This window comes from Glycine max, chromosome 12, assembly GCF_000004515.6.
Source record: "Glycine max cultivar Williams 82 chromosome 12, Glycine_max_v4.0, whole genome shotgun sequence".
In the NCBI taxonomy this organism is placed as follows: Eukaryota; Viridiplantae; Streptophyta; class Magnoliopsida; order Fabales; family Fabaceae; genus Glycine; species Glycine max.
Window position 1 is genome coordinate 36,064,708 of NC_038248.2, and position 22,719 is coordinate 36,087,426.

Genomic DNA, 22,719 nt, shown 5'->3' on the forward strand with positions numbered 1-22,719 from the left:
AATTTTGGAAAAAAAATTAAGTGAAAAAACCCATATTTCCATAATATTTTCATAACCTTACACATTTTATTAACTTATTGAGCCATTATTTGATATTAAACTTTATTGAACCAAACTATAAATGATTACCAGATAGAAATAAAAATGATTATTTATGTTTCAAAAATAACAAAACTGCCAACGATTTGTTATTTTATTGCATCCAAAAGCAAGAACGCGGTGAATGCAAAACAAGAGTACAATAAACTTTTTTCTGTCTATCTTTCACTTTAACTTCAATCAAACAAAATAAAATACATCATTATACGTGTTTTTTCTCTTTTCTACTATCTTTCCTCTCATTCAAGTTCCAAACATACCAATCTCAAGAGCAGTATTTACACAAGAAAAACAAAACTCTCAGCACACCCATCATGAATGCATGGTCAGACACAAGTCCATTATATCATTTTCTTGACCTTTGAATATTTTCATCCTTTGATGGCGGAGGTGAGATAGGAGATGAGTAGGCTGCATGATAAGAAGAGGAAACAAGTTGTGCTGCAGCAGGAACAGCCCCACCTGCAGTTATGCAAGTGAAACGGTTATCAAACATGGTACATCCCCGAAAGGATAAAACAAACGTCATCCAACTCTTCATATAAATGAAGAATTTCGTGACTTGGATTGTCAGATGTTAACATGGTAAACACAAAGCTTTTCTTCAATCAACGCAACCACAACTTGAAAAGTTTACCGTGTCAATCAAGAGTCAAGACTATTCAAATATATCAACAGAATAACTGGCACTCCGTAGAAATAGAAAACATAATCAAGGTAAGTATGCTTTGTCACAACTCAGAAAACAAAAGTTATTTTTTTACTTCTGAATATAACAAATTTTTGTGGGCGTTCTTGTTTTTCTGAAATTTTCCCTACAAAGTTACACATTTCTCAGCCTTAGGACTGAAACCAAAGACCAACGGAGTGTAAAAGCCAAGTAAAATAACATGTTCAGAAACTCACCTGCCAGGCCTGCACAGGCTGAAGACAATACTATCACAGGTGGTGCCTGAATTGCAGAAAGGTTTATGTCAGTATGACTGTAAAATGGTTTAGACTGAATTAAGAAGGATCATAGACACATAGTATTCAAATGTTCAACTTGTGAGTGAAAGCTCTATGACTATGATGCTTCAACATCTATGAAACTTCATTCCAAAAGATACAGCAAAATATGTAACGACTGCAACCTCAATGGTACAAATTACACATTTAAACAAAGAAGAAATAACTCCAGCTGAATTTATAGGCAATAAAAAGCATTAGCATTGGACTCGGAAATCAACCAAATGATGTATGCATCAAAACAAGGCTGATCCAAAATGGATAACAATGATGATCCAAGATGGTGCAGCAACAACTTTAGCTGTTTTAGAAAATGTAACTAAAATTTCCTAAGGGAAACAATAAAAAAGGTTTGTAGTGGATGTATAAAAGTAAATTTTAGAAAAGATGCTTCAAGAATGTAAACAAAAGCATAACCCTCCCCCCAACCCCTCTCCCAAAAATATCATTTCCCCTTTTGAAAAGTGAAAATTCACTCTTTCTATCTCGTCCAAAATTTAGTCATCAAAGAATTATGTGTGTACTGTGTAGGAAACATGGCAGGAATGAACTAATAATCACAGCGAATCCTCCAATTTTAAGTTCTATTCATGAGTATTTTGCAGATTACAGAATGATATAAGTCATTTCACTTATATATAAAGGGGCAAAATGACTCTAGATCAGCAGACGAAGCAAGGGTGTCTAGGTCACAGCCTCACAGGTGCTGTACCTTTAACACTGTATGAAAGGTCACAGGGTATCCTATCTGTTAACTGTCTCATGAATTGTGATGTCATAGATATGCAACAATAATTTCAATACCTTATATGGTTTTATTTTGTATATTTACGAGTTTACATAAAGTTGCCAACAACAACAGCATCACTTCGTCATTCATTAGGAGGATAATAAGAAAGAAGTACAGAATCTTAGTTAAGAATCTATACATCATTTCTTAGTAAAAGAAAGGAAATTTCCAAGTTCATAAATCATAACTGGTAACATTTTTTAAGAATTAAGAACTAATATGATGTGCTTAAGTCATATGATAGAACATTATTAACTTTTAGGATGCTTAATTTTATAATCTAAGAGTTCATTAGTCAATGATTTACATCTCTGAAGTATTCAATATGAGGAAAAACCATGAACTATTGCAATAAGCCAAAATTTAGTACAGATAAATGAATAAAACTAAAAAAATACCAATAAAAGCACTAAAAAACTTACACCAATGAGAAAATGCAACCACATGGGTCCTTTGATCCTTCTTTGGACAATTGGCATAACTGCATCAGAGAACAAAATTACTTTTGAATACAATACATATGTGAAAATATGTAGGCTTCATGGACATGAGATTCCGTGCTAGAGAGGGATTGGTAGTCAAAGAAACAATACATGCACTGACAATATAAAGTCTTCTACACTGACATTCAATCATAAACCACCAGTATGACAAACTCACTAAGTTTTATAATAACTACCTTAAAAGTCATCCTAACAATGATTTCTAATTAGTTAACATTGTAAAAACTTTCGCTAACAGTACATGTCCATTTTGAAGATTCGAGGCATAATATTGCAATCATCTAAGAAAATAAGTATAAATACACATTCATAGAGTTTTGTTTCTAAATACTAAAATCAATCGTTTAGTTACTAAATATTAAAACTTTTAGTTCGGAAGATGAACAATTTCCACAATTAAAATTTACAGACAAATCAAACTTAATCGTTCTCGTTCATCATGTTTACAACCCAAGTCAAGTTTGAGTACAATACATCTTAAAGGCAATACAGACAAAACAACAGGCAGCAACTGATCACTATGATGAATTACCCCCTTACATTTTAGAGAATCTTAGCAAGCTAATATATGCTATAATATAAATCAAACAGTGAGGAACAAGAAGGCATACCAAGATTGAATCCATAAAATGCACTTGCCACGCCGCCAACGGCAGAACCAATCTGAAATGTTCAAACCCCACAAACAAAGATCAGAAATTTCGCACACCCATATAAATATGGAAGAATAAAATGAAATGGGTGTGAAGAATTTACCATGGAGAAGCTATCCCTAATGAGAGGCGAAACGGTCCAGTGACTGGTTTCCTGAAGAAAAGTCAAAAGTTAGAAAGAAAGAAAAACAAAAGGGATAAAATTGATAAGAGAGAATGGAAGAATAGTAATTGCGAAGAAATATAACATACCATGTCTTTGGAAAGGGGTCCTGCGCAGTGATGGCATCGAACGTTTTGATCACTGTTACTGAATTTGGAGGCTTCCATGGCACTGTGTTGCATAGCGCATAACCTAGCCAGAACAAATAAAAAGGATGGTGGAGGAGGGAGGGCGGGACTTGGAGTCGTTGTGATCGAAGACGGTGGAGCTTCGGAGAAGGTAGAAGGATAAATTTGGAAAGACAACTTTAAAAAGAATAAATAAAACATAAAAATAAAAATAAAAAGTCTCAGCCATCTCAAACTGCAAAATATTTGTAAATCAATAACCTGCTTGTATTATTTTTATAGGATAAAATATGTTTTTATCTTTATAAGATTACAAATTTCCAAAGATTTTAGTCCTTTGAAAATTTTTGTCTCATTTTCTTTCTTTTAATCTTCAATTATAAGTAATATTTTTTCTGAATAGTTATATTTAATATTTAATTGCAATTATAAGCCATCAGAAAATATACTTTGAAAATTAATAGTTGAGTGTTTTTTAATTAAAAAGATGAAAATAAGACATGACTTTTTTAAAGACTAAAAACTAAAAAAAAAATATGTTACCTTTTTAAACTTCATTGGAGTTTTGTGGAAGAAAAAAAAGGAATAAATAATCACTTTGATAACTCAAAGTGTAATTCATTGTCATTTGGGTTTTTAAAAGTATTTAAATTTCAAAGATAATATTAAAAAGTATAATTTAATTATCACTTTTTAGTCATTGAAGACTTTGGTTAAAGTTAATATATCTATTTATCTGATATATTATTTATCTATATAATAATGATTATACACACAAGTGATAATCCGATGGATATAGTAGTTAATACATATAAATGAATGACACAAGACAATTCAGTCAATTTGATCTTTGACTAAACTATCATGTGCACATCATAATTGTTAGATATGCATAAAATTAATATGTGTCATCATGTGTTTATTGTCAAAATGTTATATAGGTATATAGTGTGTCGTGTAAGATAAGACAAATTACATTTTTTATGTCTTCTTTTTATAAAAATTTTAAGAATAAGGATATGTTAGGTTAAAGTTTGAGAATTTAAGTTTGGATAAGATTTATTTTACAAACTTAGGGGGTGTTTGGTTTGATTTCTATTTTTATTTTCATTGAAAATAGAAAATGACGATAAAAATGTGTTTGACTAGATTTTTGAAAATATTTTTAGTGAAAATGAAAACAAGAAACAACCAGAAAATAAAAATAATAAAATCTCATTGTCAGTTTTCAATTGAAAATAGGAACTTCATTTTGGGTAAAATGAAAATAAAATGATAAAGAATGTAATTTTAAACAAATTTAAAGATACAAAAAAGATCAGAAGTCTATAGCATAAATTTTCAGTGTTTTTATTTCTTGAAAACAGAAAACAAGAAATCAAACCAAATATATTTTCAGAATTCTAATCTTTTGAAAATGAAAACAATTTTTAAAAAATGAAAATCCAAACCAAACACCCCTTAGTTTGCAAAAGTATCTCTCGTCTTGCTTCTATCTCATATGTAGTTTCAAAGCAAAATTATAACAAAATTTAGTTTAAGATTTGACTCAACTGAAAACCAAACAATTGTTTAGTTTTACTTTTTAAACATATTTTTAGCCTCCAATCTGAAAACCAAATGCACTTACACTTTTGAAGATCAAATGGTTATTTACCCCCCAACAAATCACTTCCGTCCAATTGGATTAGGAAAGGCTGGACAGCGTGTTACTAGAATTGGATTTTGTGCAATCGTGATTTAGCTGTAAAACAAATTTGTAATTAAAAATAAACTTTTATTATTATTATTATTATTACTTTTTTTATATTATATTCAATTATAATTTTTTTATGAATTTAATTAATATGGACTGACAACATAAAAAACAATTATATTTTCAATCAATCATAAAATATCATTTCTTCAAAAGTCACAATACTATAAACACCGACAGTGACGGTATATAATAATTAATTTTTTTATTTCATTTTTTACCTACTTTATACTCTTTTTTTCATTACACAACGAATTACATTTATCGCTTTATAACTTTCCTTTTTCATCTAAGTGTAAGCTTTCAAAGAGTGTCAAAACATCATTTTGCTATTTAATTTAGCCTTGAATTAGCCTTGGGCTACCAATGGCTATCTTTCTTTTAACATATCCTTTCATATAGAATCATATTCACTCTCACAGGTATCAAATCTAATATAATCATATATCATTTATTATAATAATCATAGATAGCTATTTATATGATATGATCAAACTAAATATCATCATATTATAAAGCTGATGATCTGAATTGAAGACTAGGACAATTCCATCAGAAAAAAAAAAGTGGAAAAGGTACTGGAATTATCCAAGGGGGGACAAACTAATCACCAATCAATTAGCAAGGGAACAGTCCAAATGTCAATCAACAAGGTCATTTCCCAGATGAAAGAAAAGTTGAAGGTAACTCAAAATCTTATTAAAACATCTAAACATGGCAATTCCCATAATTGATATTAGTCCCAATGAATGCTGAAAAAAGCATCTGATTACAATTAGTAAAAAGTTAGGTGGGGAAGTGAGAATCCATTTTTTGTGGCTTCCGCAGAAGAAGAATAACGTAATTCTTTACTTCAGAATATAATATATGGGCTTTAATCTAAGTTAAGATTCTGATATTCTCATTCCAAAGAATCTTTGAAACTTTCCTTTTTCCCTTTATTTTTCTCCCTTTTCCCCGCGAGGAATAGCATTCCGTGGTCATTTCTCGCTTTTCATATGAACCAATGCTAATATGCCATATATGTGCTCAACAAAATCACAGCCAGTAACCCTCTCAACAAATGGTTTTTTCTCATGATTGACCATTTAGTCCACAAGTTGATTCTCACTTGTGAGTTGTGTCCTGTGCTTCTCATTTCATAGCTGCTTCTAGAACTCAAAACTCAAGTGAATCTATCTTACATTAATGTAACATGTAAAAAATAATGAAATAAACATAACCAAGAATAAAAACTTATGTCCCATGTCACAGGTGGGACATTACCATATTGTAAGATAAAGCCAATTGGACACTACTAGAAAATAGAAAGAGACAAGTACTAGTCCTCGGTTCTGTACAAGCACAAACTCTTTAAAGATGCAATTGAAAGTAGTAAGGACAGATTGTCAGCATCAAGTAAAGATGACTATCAATACGAGAAAAAAAATGAAAAGAAAGAAAAACGGTTCCATGCAAGAATGAGCATGATATATCAAAGCTGCCAAAACAAAGTTATGCCATAAATGGATTTGGTTTTGAAGACTTAACAGCTTTATGTGATTATCTGAATGCAAACTGAAACAGAATCAAAGCATGGTTTCAGCTAAAAAGAAATGGCATGAAAGTTGTAGCAACAAATTTTTCTATGTATGGTTATTTCTGATTACATAAAAAACAATCAGTCGTCATTGCATGGTCAACAATGATATAAAATTAAACATGCAATGCAGAACAAAGACTTACACCAATTGGTAGATAGAAGCAATACCAAAAGGTGAACATAAAGGTTAGTTACTTAGTTTCCTTTATTCTCTTCCAATAACATCCTCGTTTTGATTTTTTTATGCTTATGCTCCTTTTCGTTGTCACCTGGGAGTATAATATTAAACACCTCCCATATTTTTGCGATGGGATACATTCTAATTCTATATACTAAGAAAAAGTAGACCTCTCGAGTTACATGAAGAGTTATGATGAGTGTGTTTTTATTTACTTTTTGATGAAATTTAAAGTCTTGTAGTAGTGCTCAAGATGACAACTTCAAATAAATGCTCTTTGCCAAGTGGTTATACTAAGTCCATCTAAGGAGAAAATTCGATATCAAGACGGAAAAGTACCAAATCAATCCTCTTGCCCAAATTATTCCAATCCACATGCAAGAAAACTACTTAGGAACTCAGCTTTAACTTTATCCAAAGTCTCTTGGGATTCTCCTGGCCGCATTAAATATTCTCAAAAATCAGAATAAAGAACACGAACAAGGAGAAGTAATATCAAGATACTGTTCAAGGAGTCTTTGGTTAGGTCAATTTATTTTCATGGTTTCCGTAAGTTGTTCTTAAAATGTTCATCTTACTGACCTCTTTAGCACCTGACGAACTGGTATCATCTAATCAGATACGGTTTACAAATGGCCCTCTACTCCTACATTTATGTGATGACAAGTTGTTTTCTGTTTTATGACTTATTATAATCTAATTTATTCTGTATTAGCTGTTAATCATTTAAATGTTCTTCATCGAATTTTAATCACCTAGCATTACACCACTTACTCTTACAGTACAGTGTACAACACTACAATCTTTCTTTCCAATTGAAAAATGGAGATTTGCATGCACTTGACACATGCATTGCCTGTGGAAAGCGTGGCTTTAATTAAAATTGAATCAGATTCTAATACATTTTCTAATTATATTCATAGTGGTTTAGCATAGTATATGTCATTTAGTGAAAGGAAAGTTCCCCATGGATAAGAACAAGTGTATACAGGAATTTATTTTTTTTAAAGTGCATGTGGTAACATAAGGAATGACAAATGTACCACCTATTCTTAGTTCTTACACAAGTATCAGCTACATTATCCATGGTACAAGTCAAGGGCAAGGGAAGTGGTCCTATGCTATAGTACTGTATTTAACCAAATGCAAGTATAAAAGCAAGTACAATTCTTCTATATTTCCCTTTTTATTAGGTCCCGCATGCTTAGGATTCCAGAGGATGGGGCCTGAGTTTTTGTGCCAAAGAAAGAATGAAAAGTTCAGGGTCCATCTTCCTTATATTTTAAAGGGTGCAGGCTGAATAAGTACCAAACTTATTGAAGGAGACAAAACAGAATGTGTTCTTATTCTATTCCTTACCTCCAAACAGTTCCATGGTGCTCTAGTCAATGGAATCCTTCATCTATAGTTCTTCGTATATAACCAATTAAGGCCTTCCTTCATGTCTTTCTCTGCAAAATTTACCAAAGATAACATTCAACCAACCCCATATATCATGCTACTAAAGAACTATGTACATTAACAAAGGAGATGTAAATGGCTCCAATATCAATGGTGGAACAACAAATTTAGGCTTCTAAGTTCTAGGAATCTTCCTCTGGAACATAAATAATGGCTGTTCCAAGTCGAGAGGGATATCAGATTCCCTAGAACCAAGTCAGAAAAAAAAAAAAATACTCCTTCAAATGTGAGCATATGATTCCCACTTTTACCTGGCAAACGAATAAAAATGCATATTGGGTTAAAATTTGAAGGATCAATTCTGGAACCTAATGCAGTTTTGAAATTGATATTTGCACATAACTTTTTATGCATATCTAAATATTAAAATGTTTTGATTTGTATGCAATTCCTGCACAGGAAACCCATAATGTGTGTGGATAAAGGTTGTGCATGGGAAAAAAAATAAATTATTTCCAAAGTTTTATTGCAGAGGAACTCAAATGGAAAGCACTATCTGAGAATGGAAAAATGGAACTAGAAAAAGGGGTCCACTAGTGAACAAAAGTAGGAAGGAATAATATCTATTTCTCATGTCACCGCACATAAGGATTAAGTTGGGTTTTCTATTGGTTCTATCCAAGATTCCATGGGATTACTAGCTCCCCTCCAGCTCTCAAATATAAATAACAGTTTCAGCATGCTTTCCACTGAAGAAGTGTGTATAAGAGAAACAAGACAAGCACAACAAGCATTCTGAAATTCTCTTATTTGTTAGTATCAGGACTAGTAACAATTAACCTTGAAAATAAAGCTTCATCTAGTTTTATCTTCCATAGGTAGAAAAGTGATCAAGAGAATACACAAGTCACCAGGTAATTACACAACTGGTCGTCAGCACTGGGAATTAAGTTGTTAGTTTTTTATATGTTGGGGTGCTTATAAATGACTTTTGTAGGTGGGAATGTACCATCATCACCAACACCAAGGAAAAAACATTCATTCTTCTTCCAGAATGCCAATCCCCTCTGAGAGGCACATGTTCCTTCAAACAGGAAATGGATCTGGTGATTCTGGACTTGTGCTTTCAACTGATGCTAAGCCTAGATTAAAATGGACACCAGATCTTCATGCCAGGTTTATAGAAGCAGTCAACCAGTTAGGGGGAGCTGACAGTGAGTATACACATCAGCTTTTGGATCATCAAATTTTGAGGAACATAGAATTTGAGTTCACTAATGCAATTTACAATCTCTCCATTGCAGAGGCAACTCCAAAAACAGTAATGAAACTCATGGGAATTCCAGGGCTTACCTTATATCATCTAAAGAGCCATCTTCAGGTAAAATCATTTGTGATCTGTATTACTACACTTTGGTTATAGGATTCCATTCATTTTATGCCTTACATCTTCAGTACCTGCATTATTTCATCAGTACTTGCAAGCCATTTGAATTTCAGTATCATTCTGCCTCCCAAGTTGAGAATTAAACCTAGTTTGTGCTAACCAAAGTCTCTACCTATAGGATACCTGTAAGTTTCATTTCGTTAAATAGAAAATTCTTCTTCATTTAAGACTTTCACACCATACGAGTTAGAAGGATGTTACACATAAAGAAACGTGCATATCAAATTTGTTTCCTTTCTTCTTGTCCTAATTGTTGTTTTGGAATTGGCATAAATGTTTTCAAACACTATTATGTAAAAAAATATGTGTATAGAAGTCATGCACAAATCATGATCTATCCCTCCTTCACCATAGTTGATCATATTCGTAAATTTACTTTATTGTCATCTTGAAATCATTAGTCTCAGGTTTCAGACCTTATAAGTTGTAATGGTTTGCAAGTTATATGCTTTTGCTAAATTATATATCATATATTAGCAAAGTTATCCTGTCTGATGCATCATAGAGATCTGAAAGTTTGTTATTTGAAGAAAATTTGTCATATGTAACATGCACATAACCAGAAGCGCAAAATTAATTTTCCATCAAAACTTGTCTGGTGCAATTACTGATCTTTTCTGTTTTGCCACCAGAAGTATAGATTGAGCAAGAATCTGCATGGACAAAGCAACAACGTAACATACAAAATCAGTAAGAGACCAACCTCTTTTCATTGTTCTGAACTACTAATAAACCAGAGAGCTGTTTCTGATGGTTCAACTTACCTTACCAGCAACAAGTGCATCAACTGGGGAGAGACTTTCTGAAACAAATGGAACTCACATGAACAAATTAAGCCTTGGACCGCAGGCCAACAAGTAAGAAAAGTTAAACATTTTTCACATGCTTCATGTAATCTTGCATGACATGAACATTCTATTGTTTAAATATTGTATATTTATACTAATGTTCAATGCCTTTTTGCCAGAGATTTGCATATAAGCGAGGCACTGCAGATGCAGATTGAGGTTCAGAGAAGGCTCAATGAACAACTTGAGGTGAATCTTAGTAACAACTTACTATGCATGCATCTTCCAACCATAGTAATAAAGAGTAAATAATCTATGCACTGATACTATAAAAGTTTTTTACATTGTCCTCCAATTATAAACCGCATGCATAGTAAGTTTATTGACTTTTGTAATAACTATCTTAGAAATCATATCAAAGATAATTTCTGATTAATTAACAATATAAAAAGATTTTATACTAATGGTGCATAGAAATTAAACTCTTATATTAAACTAGTGATCTGTCCGAATGATAGGGCACACAGCTTTTGGCTTTTTGACTTCCAAGTTTATTTCACAAATTCTTACAAATTATCCTGTACCCTTTCAGGTACAAAGACACTTGCAGCTTAGGATAGAGGCCCAAGGAAAATACCTTCAGTCTGTGTTGGAGAAAGCTCAAGAGACTCTTGGCAGACAAAATTTGGGAGTAGTAGGAATTGAAGCTGCCAAAGTTCAACTTTCAGAGCTGGTATCCAAAGTCTCATCACAGTGCCTCAACTCAGCATTCACAGAGCCGAAGGATTTGCAAGGATTTTTCCCTCAGCAAACACAAACCAACCCGCCAAACGATTGCTCAATGGACAGTTGCCTCACATCCAGTGACAGATCACAAAAGGAGCAAGAGATTCAAAATGGCTTAAGACACTTCAACAGCCATGTGTTCATGGAACATAAGGAAGCCACAGAAGCTCCCAACAACCTTAGGAACCCTGAACTCAAGTGGTGTGAAGATGGGAAAAAGAACACCTTCCTTGCCCCATTGAGCAAGAATGAAGAAAGAAGAAACTATGCTGCTGAAAGCAGTCCCAACAACTTATCCATGTCCATTGGACTTGAAAGAGAAACAGAAAATGGAATCAACTTGTATCCTGAGAGACTAATCACAGAAAGCCAATCAGATGGTGAGTTCCAGCATAGGAACAGAATCAAGCCAGAAACATTGAAACCAGTGGATGAAAAAGTTTCTCAAGATTATAGGTTGCCTGCTTCTTACTTTGCAGCAGCAAGATTGGACCTAAACACTCATGGAGACAATGAAGCTGCAACCACTTGTAAACAACTGGACTTGAATAGATTCAGTTGGAGCTGAGAAGACACAGAAAAAGTATATAAAAAAAAAAAACAGTTATGATTCTTCAAAATTTGATTCAGCATAAGAGGAAGATAGTAGGTAGGAACATTGTGTTGTTAGTTACTACAGTACAATTTCAGCTGCCCTTTCTTTCAACCCAACAAATGACCAGATATAAGTCATTTTTAGCCAAATGAAATAAGTTGCAACAAGATCAGTGATAAATTTGTAAACAATCATTACAAAGGAGATAGCTCCAGCAACATAAGGTTTTATTCTAGTTTATTCAAAATTCATGACATCATGTAACATGCATTAATTACTCTTCAGACCAACTTCTATTCGAATTAAAGATTAAAATGACACTAGTATATAAAATGGCGTTAGTTTTACTCTAAATATCACACCTCTGCATGCTTATAGCAATCATGGGTTATTTAAAATTCTGAAAGTGTTCATGTTATTCACCAAACGCCCCATTGGAAACATTCATGGTCTAATGTAAACACCAAACGCCCCATTGGAAACATATTAATTGATTGGAAATAATTGATCCATAAAAAGTTTATCATGAATGAAACGATGGGCCAAAATCCACGAGCTTCAAATGTTTGGATCAATTCATCATGTTACCAACATCATACCGTGCATGAATAATTGCTTTCAGTGAAGGGCTGAATGCTATTGAAAATTTATAGCATACTCATGTTACACGGTCGCACTTAATTAAGCATACCTAGACAATAAATTATTGACACATAATTACTTGACAATTTGTTAAGAAATAATTGCTCTATCGCATCTAATTTTGGCATTCCAAAATTGCATAGTATTTTCTTAGTTTTTTATTTATTTAAAATGAAGTATTTTCTTAATTTAAAGAAATAAATGGATGTAATAATACAAGAAAAAAGAACTTATTTTAATCTACAAAAAGAAAAACTTAGGTCTTAACAGTTTGACATCAATTTAGTCTGTCAATCGTATAAAATAATGGTATCAATTTAATCCCTCAATATTATGACCTATACAAATAAAAGTAATTTTGATATTTTTTTTTTGTGATTGAGGAATCAAATTAAAGCCAATTTTTTTAAAAGACCAATTTAATGGCATTTTTTTAATTATATAATAATTACCATTTCCACTCAATAAAAAAAGTCAATGATATATTTACCTAAAATTTGTATTAAAGTATACATTATATAACGCCCAAAAGTTTATTACTAATTTTCTTTATTTGTATATATTTACTCTCTTGAAACACAACACGTTCCATATTTTTTAATTATATCAATCTTTTATTTAACTCATTCTAATTTGCATGTAGCAAAGTTTAGTTTAAATATTGTCAAATAAAACTATTTAATTTATACAAACTAGTGCATTGACCGGTTTTGTCTTTTTATATTCAAGATGAAAAAAGTGATAATAAATGAGTTTAAATTAAATTCTCTACCAAAAAAATTAAATTATATTTATATAATAAATGAAATGTTTAAAAATATCTGCAAGTAATTGGTGTTTTAAAAGTTTATCCTTTTTTAATTATCTAAATTTTAAATAAGTAATAACTAATTTAACTATTTATAATGTTATTATTCATTTTAAACTTCTTAAATAAATAATAAATAATTGCATAGATATGCGGAACAAATTTCCTTGCAATTATATAAGTGTTTTCGTACGATGTCATAGGTATCTTTTACTGTAATATGCATTGGATAGTTTTAAACTTGAGACCACTCATTTAGTCTCGAATAATAATCTGTTATTTGATTCAAACACTCACCATGTCTTGCAAGTATATATGTGAACTTTATTTAATGGCAAATACGGAATCACTCACCGCATATTGCATATGTTAAATAAAAAATATAAAATGAAGAATTTTCCATTTTGGTAAAAAGAAAAAAAATTATATAGGTATACATTAGGCTCCACACTCCATCCTATATATGATTTTGATTTCTCAGATTTTGGGCTTGTACTTAATTAATTCTCGTAGTTTAATATCCAATTGTTTAAATTAAATCCCTTGTTCCAAAATTTCAGCAAATTGTTTTGTATAGAAAACAAAGAAAAAATATATTAAAAAGGAAATAAAAAAATGTAAAGGAAAGCTAAATTTTGTTTCTTTATTTCAATTTAGGGGAGGATTAATCTCACACTAGAGAAGTGTTAAAAACGTTTTAAAAATCATGAATTTAATTTATTTCACTACTTTTACAGACAATAATCGTGTTCCAATACAGTAAATCTTGTTCTATGGTCGTCTTGGTGTCTGTTCGTCTCTTTTCATATAGTTTTTATACTGTGCTGCATTATATATGCATCTGTATTATTGTGCTGGCTTAGTACCTCTTGTAGCCTTAGTATTGTACTATGTAGTTCCATCTGTTTTAATCAATTCTTTTTGCCTAGGAAAAAAAAATTATACTGACAATTTTTTATATTATTTATTTAAATAGAATATTCTTTAGGTTTAAATTAAGTCTATTTATCGCTAATGTATTATGAATGTCTGTTCTCACAAGCGTTTTATATCGAGTCAAACTCATGATATAGCTAGTGGAGGTTTGTCAATCTTGTTTGCATTCGCGTGCTTATATATGAGTGTTGCGCACAATTTAAAACGCAAACACACATACCTTAACTAATATATGACAAATTTCTAATTAAAAGCAGTTATAAATAAATAAAATAAAAAGTTATTTCATTTTTTTCCTGGAATAGAATTTCGTTTCATTATCAATCCAAAAAAAAAAACATTTGGGGTGCTAAAATAATTATAAGTTTTCATATGAAGAACACATATATACGTGTGTTGCATTAAAGGAAATAAGAAAATTAAATTACTTTAAGTAAGAAATAGTGAAAAGGAAAGGGAAAAAAATTTGGAGGACATAATGGCATATACAAGAAAAATTAAGAAAAATGACATTATAATGATGGGAAAAGGGTAAAAATAGGGGATTGAGATGAGTTGCCCCATTTATGTCTCTTTTTCGTTTCTAAATATAATTAAATACCATATCATTAATAAAAAAATCTCTTTAAATAATATTAATAATACATTTTCCAATTATTGATTCTTTTGTTGATGAAGTGCAAACTATTAATAAAAAGAATAAAAGAATAGTTTATTTGATTCTTTTTTTTTGACAAATGTGGGAGTGAACATCCAAAAACGCGGTGCAAATTTCAGAGCGAATTAAACAACAATACAAATTAAACAAGTTCCAAATCTACGCAACGTACATGGTACATGGTCTAATATTTTGAGGATGACTTTTTGCCAACCCCTTGAAAAGACCAAAAATATCTGAGTAGTTGGCCTCCTCTCATTTATGTTCCCATCTCTCTTGCATCAAATAAATTCCAATAAAAACAATGACAACGGAAATTAAAGCGCCAAAATCTTCATACTTACCACGATGCATGTCCACCTCACAAAAACCCTAGGCAATAATCCACTCACAACCCAAACTAAAATCTTTGAAAAATACCACCAATACGTTTTCTAACCCACTTGATCTCTCAATAAGTTATTAGTTCAAGGGAAATTAAACTAATTTCGAGTTCAAGCTCTTATAAATGGAATAAGTAATTTGTTAGATTTTTTTGATAAAAATTAATCATCTACAAATTAAAATCAATAGATACGTCATACTTATAACATAATTATCCAATAAATTAACACACTTAATCTAACATACTATCAATTATTTACTGAAATTTGTTAGAAATAATAAAATTATGTAGGTCTCGTTTTTTATCTAATAAAGGATAAACTTTCACTCGTAAGTTTATAATTTTTAATAAATTTTTATTAATAGAAAAATATATTATAGAAAGAGTGCATGTGTTAAAATGTTTGTCAGTAAGAGTCCTCAAAATCTTTTTTTCTTTCTTTTATTTCTTAGCTACGTACATTAGGACAAAACCACACAATCTATTTCTAGAGAACTTGCGAGGGACTAACGTAGAAGCATCACATGCCATACAAAAACACGTATGCGACGTGTACTCTAAAGCACCCACTCAATGCTATTGCTCAATATATCATGATCTCCTTTCCCTTTGTTTTGGTTATTGCATAAACCCTGCTTAGCTCAATTGTCCATAGCTACAACAAGTAGCACTTGGATCTCACTTTGCCAATATGGAAGAAAGCAAATTGTCCCACAACATACCTACAGGGAGTTCGAGAAAACTCGTCACTTCCCAAAGCCCTCCTTCACTTTCCCTTGAACCAAATGAGAAGCTCAAGAATAACAGTCAAGAATGCAAGTCTCCAAATACTAATGACAAGGCCAAGGACCCAGAAAAAGGGCATAGTGAGAATATTGGTAAGGTTGATGATGATGTAGAGGAAACGGGGCGTGAGAGGCTGAAGAGGCTCCGGGAAGAGGTGACCATGGAGAAGGTCAACATTCCAGAAAATTGGGGTCAGGAGCCAAAGTTGAAGGACTGGATGGACTATACTATGTTTGATGCATTCTTTCCTCATAGCTTGATTGTGACTGCTCGTGATGCTCTTATTGCTAATACACGTAAAGCAAAGTCACCAAGACTATATTAAGGATCTAGAGTAGTTGCTAATATATATTTCTTTTGACTCTATATATATATATAGCTGGTAGCAGTGTTGCTGTATGTTCTTAATATTCCCAGGTTGTGGCAGGAATAATGTTCTTATTAATATTCCCATGCTTGGATCTGATTCGGATCTTCTTTCTTGATCTGGTTAGTCAAACAATTTATATGTACACTTGCTAATCATAATTGTATAATGAGTTTTTTATGCACCGATTGTAATCTTTACCGACAAATTATTGTAAACCTTTTTTCGAAGTGAAAAGATATATCTCATCAAACTAATTAGGTACAACTTTTCCTAACATATTTATATAATATGAATCAATCAAGAGTTAACTATTGTTTCTTATTATTCTTAGCTTCTTTGACATACACATCTTTATTTAGTCCGTGCCTGGGAGCTGTCCATGAGCTATCTATGCAAAAACTATAAGCAGGTCCCGCTTCTCTTTTCCAATTCCAAAGGTCCCTACTATCTATGGAGGAAAAAAACCTAGTTCATGATTTTAGAGATTGTTGTGAGTTGTGACTTATTCCTCCTGGAATAAATTCAAATTCATTCCCCTCTTAAGAATCTAATTTCTAGAGTGGTATACGACGTCTTCATTTAGCGACAATGAAATTCAAATCCCCTCTTTTTGCAAACCTGTATATTCTGCCAAACATTCAGTGTTTGGGAATAATGATAAATCCTCCATTCTTTATATATTTTTCGTACAGTTATTTCTATCACGTTTTAGTTGATTAAAAAACTTTTGCCCTAAAAATAACTATGGTTGCAATTTATCCTTAAAAAACAAGTAAATTATCAATTTCACTTTAGTCCCGAAAGGTAAAAAGCAAAAAAAAAAATTTCTAAATTAACAATTCATCTTTTACGTTAATCTCTTAATGAATGTCTATTAGTTGATATTAACACGATATTTTAATTTAAAATCTTAAAATTTAAATTTATAAATTTTGTTTTTATTTATATGATACTTATATATGATATGAGTTTTCACCTCACATTTGTATTCTAATATTATTTTTAACTATAATTTTTTTTATGCTAAGGGAAAAGAGCATTCCAAATTGTGCTATTGAATGAATGCCAATTGGCTGAGAAGGGATTACAATTTTTTGTTCGCCAGGCAAATTAAAGATGCATATTATCAGAAAAAGGAATGGCACTGGAGGCTGTCCAACGTCAACATGAAAATGAAGAAACCAATTCTTTAGAAACACATCATTAAATACATGTAAAAGCTCAGACACAAGCTCAAATGCAATAATGCCAAATATCTTTCGTAGCACAGCGTTTGAGACACTAGAGAACAAAGGAGATGCAACTCGAGAAGTTGAGTCACATTTTGCATGCGTCCCAAATGTCTAGATAACTTGTGTCTTCAAACAACTTTTTTAATATTTTTTGGCCAATGTCTCAAACACCTAGCCCACGTTAGAGATCAAAGGAGATGCAACTTGAAAAGTTGAGTCACATTTTGCCACGTGGTTAGGCTAGTGTCCCAAAGGTCTTCATAACTCCTGTCTTCAAACAACTTTTTGAATATTTTTTGCCATTGTGTCTGAGTGCTGTAACAAAATATATTACATGATCGGCTTATTCTAGTTGTTATAAATACCCTCGACATGACCTAACAAGAGAGGTAAACGAGTTGAAAGGCAAATTCTCATATCAATCATCCTAGTTTTAAGTTTTTTTCTTACATTTCACCTTGGGGATTCAACCCCTAGAAGAGAAACTTGGAGATTCAGACACAAGTTACCCTTTTTTTTAATAGTAATAAAATTTGTTTACAATTAAAAAAAGGTAAATTTATATAATAATTAATTCAATTACTATTATCAATTGTAAATTTTATTGTAATCATTTCATTTTCATTTAAAAGAAGGCGATTTGTATCACATTTAATTTGATTACTATTAGTAAGAGTAAGTTATATCATAATTAATTTGATTGCTTATTAGGATAAAAAAGGTGATTTATTTTTCAAAAACAAAATTATGTCTATAATTAATTATTAAAAAAAAACACATTTTCATTGTGAATTGTCTACAAGGAAAACACGTTTCTATTGGATTAGGAGAATATTCTTGATATAGAACAAAAATGTATTTTCATCGAATAATATATATAATGAAAATATGATTTCATTGTGAATGGAAAATAAATTCTCTAATCCAACACAAACATTTTTTCATTATCTATTTTGTATAATATAATTGTATTTCCTTTCAGAATATCTTCCGCAATAAACAATGTTGGGGGTGAGAAAAGCAGAAACAAGATTGGGAATAGCAGAGTCCTAAACTAGTAAACATAGTTGCAAAGCCCGTTTCAATTATTTGAAATCAAGCCCAGGCCCATTCTATCAGTCCACCCTATATATTTCTTCCTCCAGCCGCACCAAACCCTAGCTAGGGTTTCAGTGGTACTTTCTCTAATCCGAAGATATTGCTATTTGATTTTCCTACATTTTCTTCTGCTTACTTCACTGATTCCAATTCTTACTTTCTTCTTCTCTGCGATTTTGTTCGCAGGTGTTAGATCTGTACCTGCCTAGCCATTGATTTGGAAAAGTCCAAGCTTCAAAGATGAGGTATTCATTCTCTCGTCTTCTACTTGTCTTTGTTCAAATTTCATAGTTTGTTCGCACGTTTTATTGTGAAAGCAATGTTGTTGATCGTTTTTCGTTGATAGCTGATGTGTACTTTGCGCTGTGTTACTGTGTATGATGTTAATGAAAATTGTTCGGTGAAAATTGTGCATTTGGAAAACCTAGGTTTTGTGGTTTCTGATCTGTATTGGGTGTTGGTTGTTGCAGTAAGCTTCAGAGTGATGCTCTTAGAGAAGCTATCTCAGGAATCATGACTGATTCCAAGGAAAAGAACAGGAAATTTGTGGAGACCATTGAACTCCAAATTGGGCTGAAAAACTATGATCCCCAGAAGGACAAGCGTTTTAGTGGCTCTGTTAAGTTGCCTCACATTCCTCGCCCCAAGATGAAGATTTGTATGCTTGGAGATGCCCAACACGTTGAAGAGGTAATAAGCTGATCTAATTATCAAACCCTTGTGCGAGATTTTCAATTGGGTGCAATAATATATTGCTTTACAGACTGTGTTTGCTTCCTTTCCATTTATAACATAATTTATAATTTACTGGTGTGGTACTTGATATGATTGTAAGAGTTACTAATTGCTTGTTAATGGCTATTTTTCTTGAATTACTTTGAAATAAGAGACAGATTTGTTAATTTTGTAACCACAATACAAGATGAGTGATGCCATTCTTTTAGGTTTGTTGGTGGTTATTTTAGTGTGTTTTAGACTTAGTGTATTGTTCAATAGTTATCATTCAATTGTCGATAGCCTAGTTTGTTGTGTTAATGTCTATTATTCAAATCTGCAGGCTGAGAAGATAGGATTGGACTACATGGATGTCGAGGCCTTGAAGAAGCTTAACAAAAACAAGAAATTGGTGAAAAAACTAGCCAAAAAATATCATGCCTTTTTGGCCTCTGAAGCAGTCATCAAGCAGATTCCTCGTCTCTTGGGACCTGGTCTCAACAAGGCAGGCATGTTTTATTGTTTTGGATTTTGAATCTCGTAGACATTTTAGAGAGTACTTGGTGATTTGCCTGTTTTGATAACTTCACATCGGTCATTGCTGTGTTTTGCTATTTGCATGCTGTTTTTAAGTACTAACTTTATAAAAATCTTTCAAGTGTCTTTCTTTATCATCTGGAATTATGCTATATTGTTCCTTTCTTTTCCATCTAGTTAGATGAACAATATAGCATTGGCTGATTCAAGTGTCTTTCTTTATTTACATGCTGGGTTTTAAATTTCAATGTTGCTTTGGCTGATTTTATGATTTTTTGCTTGACTTTGCAGGGAAGTTCCCTACGCTTGTGACTCACCAAGAATCTCTCGAGTCAAAGGTTAATGAGACCAAGGCCATGGTGAAGTTCCAGCTTAAGAAGGTGCTTTGCATGGGAGTAGCCGTGGGGAATGTTAGCATGGAGGAAAAGCAAATCTTCCAAAATGTACAACTGAGTGTTAACTTCCTTGTCTCTTTGTTGAAAAAGAATTGGCAGAACGTGAGTAGTCCACTCTTAAAATTGAATAAAATTGTTGCATCTAAGCCTATTTTACTGTATTTTTGTTTTTGAAGTTATGATTTCAAATTTTTTGCTCTATTTTTATGGGCTTAATAACCCTGTGCTGCATGTGGAATTGTCTTTTTTTTTTCTTCAATACTTGCAATAGGTGATTTAGTTGAACCTTCCCATCAAGACTGAACGTACTCTATTCTTAATTCTTAATTTCAGGTTCGCTGCCTGTATCTGAAGAGTACCATGGGGAAATCGTACCGTGTCTTTTGAGTTGTTCTTAAATTCAGTGAATTTCTGATCGCACCTAATATATTGTCTTTCGATAGGTTTGACAGAATTTTTCATCGTTCTACAGTTTTGTTGGATGAGTATTTTTTGGGTAGTATTTGTTTGTTATTTGGCATTTATGTTTCAAGTGCTTTTCGACATCGGATAATTTTAGCGTGTTAAGTTTAAGCTTCTCGTGTTTTTACTTACACAACTCCTTGCGCTAAGCCCCTTTGATGCAAATATCTTGTGATTACATCTATCCGGCAACAATTTGATTAGGCATTGAGTCAGCCGTTAGATCCAAATTGTTTTAAAGTTAGAATTAAGTTAAAACCTTTAAATGTAATTAGGATATAAATTTGGATGAATCTTAAATATGGATTTAACTCAGAATATGGTGTAGTAGGTGAACGTTTTGACGCTGACAAGCGTTAGTTGTGAAGTTTTGTTTCAAGTACAGAGTGACCGTGATGCAAGCTTGGTCAATCATTGCAGCTGTTTATTCTTATATGATTGGTTGATGTGTTTCCACAGATCGATAATAAAAAAAATCAGTAATATTAGGTCATAATCCTAATTTTAATTGGTGTGGCATTTGGAGTTCTCGGGTGGTGCTTAATCAAGGGTTGAGGAGGATAATTGGTGCGAACTCTGAAATTAACGTGTGGAGGGTGGAGGCAACCATGGCAGGGAACCATGGTTTAGAGGTTTGATATGGAGATAACCATGCCAATGAATGGGATATGTACTTTGTTCGTTTGGTCGTCCCTCCCCCAGTGCTGGTCTAATTCAGCAATTGCCTATTAGCCGACTGCAAGCGAAGGATAGAGTAATATGGAGATTGTCACCAAATGGTGTTTATTTGGCGAAGAGTGGCTATCAGGCCATCGTGAATTTGGGCTCAACAACTTGTGTATTGGCATAGTTTGGCAGAAGTGTGGTTTCTGGACAAAATCCTAATATTTCATTCCATTGGAACCTTAATTTTATACTCTAAAACTTGTCAAATATAACCATGTTTTAGATTCCTAGTCTTAAATCTTTAATTGTTTAAGTTGAAGGTGAAATTCTGAGATGTTTATGTAAAAAAACAATAGACAGAAGGACTTTGATTATTATATAAGGGGTGCTCATGCGTGTCTTTTTTAGAGAAAAGCTCGCCGTGCAAGCTAATTACTAACAAACCTAATAACTAACTATTAACCTTCTCAGAAAAATAACCAACTATTAACGAACTCTGGGACCTATAAATTCGTTCCTCTATTGACACCAGAGTTTTAAAGTTAGGAAAGTAGTCATAGAAACAAGCTCTCCACAATTTCAACTGTGGAGCTTCATCATCAAATGGTGGTAATTGATATAGTTTGGTCTTTAATTTTAAAGGTGAAGCTTTAATTTCGGTTCTTTTTTTGGTTACTTGAATGATTTTATTGCATTGTTGTTAGGTGAAGACGAAGATTATATACTCGGTTCATCATCTGAGAAGGGAGAGAAAATCATCACGGTTTCATCATCAAGTGAAGGGAGATAACACTATGGGTCAAAAAGGCAAGAAACTGGTCATGAGGGGTTCTTCATGAGTCAGAAGGCAAAGAAACTCATGTTGGGTTCATCAACTCAGAAGGGAAAGAAACCCATGAGGGATTGAAGGGTTCTTCATCAAGCAGGAGGGAAAAAAATTAAAATGGATTCGTCAAGTGAAGAAGATGGATAACACAATGACTCAGAAAGAAGAGTAACTCATGTTGGATTCATCAAGTCATAAGGGAAATAATTTCCTAAGGAGTTCTTCATCAAGCCGAAAGGTAAGGAACATGGCCAGAAGATATTTTGACTATGAAGCTTTGATTTTGGTTCTTTATTGTGTTTCTAGTTTAGTTTTTATAGGATAGAT

General features: G+C 32.3%; 4 protein-coding genes across 5 annotated transcripts; 3 read left to right on the plus strand and 1 right to left on the minus strand.

Annotated features, from left to right (window-relative positions):
- Window positions 1-253: 253 nt before the first annotated feature.
- On the minus strand, window positions 254-3,497 carry LOC100499759 (uncharacterized). The gene is given in 6 exon segments (NM_001248701.2): window positions 254-561; window positions 1,006-1,051; window positions 2,320-2,378; window positions 3,012-3,063; window positions 3,157-3,207; window positions 3,306-3,497. Coding segments are annotated over 6 exon segments (417 nt in total). The 5' UTR covers window positions 3,399-3,497; the 3' UTR covers window positions 254-445.
- Window positions 3,498-8,745: 5,248 nt separating this feature from the next.
- On the plus strand, window positions 8,746-12,192 carry PHR21 (MYB-CC domain-containing transcription factor PHR21). 2 transcript variants are annotated; one of them, NM_001363724.1, is made up of 7 exons: window positions 9,013-9,175; window positions 9,259-9,475; window positions 9,566-9,642; window positions 10,341-10,398; window positions 10,481-10,565; window positions 10,676-10,745; window positions 11,089-12,192. In NM_001363724.1, exons 2-7 carry the CDS (start codon window positions 9,265-9,267, stop codon window positions 11,848-11,850), a joined length of 1,263 nt encoding a protein of 420 aa, NP_001350653.1. In that variant the 5' UTR covers window positions 9,013-9,175; window positions 9,259-9,264; the 3' UTR covers window positions 11,851-12,192. The 2 variants fall into 2 exon arrangements, with proteins under 2 accessions (XP_040863041.1, NP_001350653.1); XM_041007107.1 differs by having other exon boundaries at window positions 8,746-9,175; window positions 9,259-9,642; window positions 11,089-12,117.
- Window positions 12,193-15,870: 3,678 nt separating this feature from the next.
- LOC100810928 (uncharacterized) lies at window positions 15,871-16,690 on the plus strand. Its single transcript, NM_001254268.3, has one exon. It carries the CDS (start codon window positions 15,998-16,000, stop codon window positions 16,415-16,417), a length of 420 nt encoding a protein of 139 aa, NP_001241197.1. The 5' UTR covers window positions 15,871-15,997; the 3' UTR covers window positions 16,418-16,690.
- A 2,163-nt stretch (window positions 16,691-18,853) lies between these two features.
- Window positions 18,854-21,031, plus strand: LOC100305550 (uncharacterized). Its single transcript, NM_001250017.2, has 6 exons — window positions 18,854-18,869; window positions 18,979-19,037; window positions 19,263-19,482; window positions 19,850-20,015; window positions 20,335-20,540; window positions 20,772-21,031. The coding sequence occupies exons 2-6, from the start codon at window positions 19,033-19,035 to the stop codon at window positions 20,823-20,825; spliced, it is 651 nt and encodes a 216-aa protein (NP_001236946.1). The 5' UTR covers window positions 18,854-18,869; window positions 18,979-19,032; the 3' UTR covers window positions 20,826-21,031.
- The last annotated feature ends 1,688 nt before the right edge of the window (window positions 21,032-22,719 follow it).

Excerpts from the sequence above, each read along its gene's own strand:
- LOC100810928 (NM_001254268.3), top strand. The coding sequence starts at position 15,998 with ATGGAAGAAAGCAAATTGTCCCACAACATACCTACAGGGAGTTCGAGA.
- LOC100305550 (NM_001250017.2), top strand. Across the intron at positions 19,483-19,849 it reads ATGCCCAACACGTTGAAGAG|GCTGAGAAGATAGGATTGGA; the intron begins GTAATAAGCTGA and ends TCAAATCTGCAG. Across the intron at positions 20,016-20,334 it reads ACCTGGTCTCAACAAGGCAG|GGAAGTTCCCTACGCTTGTG; the intron begins GCATGTTTTATT and ends TTGACTTTGCAG.
- PHR21 (XM_041007107.1), top strand. The coding sequence starts at position 9,265 with ATGTACCATCATCACCAACACCAAGGAAAAAACATTCATTCTTCTTCC. Across the intron at positions 9,643-10,340 it reads ATCTAAAGAGCCATCTTCAG|AAGTATAGATTGAGCAAGAA; the intron begins GTAAAATCATTT and ends TTTTGCCACCAG. Across the intron at positions 10,566-10,675 it reads CTTGGACCGCAGGCCAACAA|AGATTTGCATATAAGCGAGG; the intron begins GTAAGAAAAGTT and ends CCTTTTTGCCAG.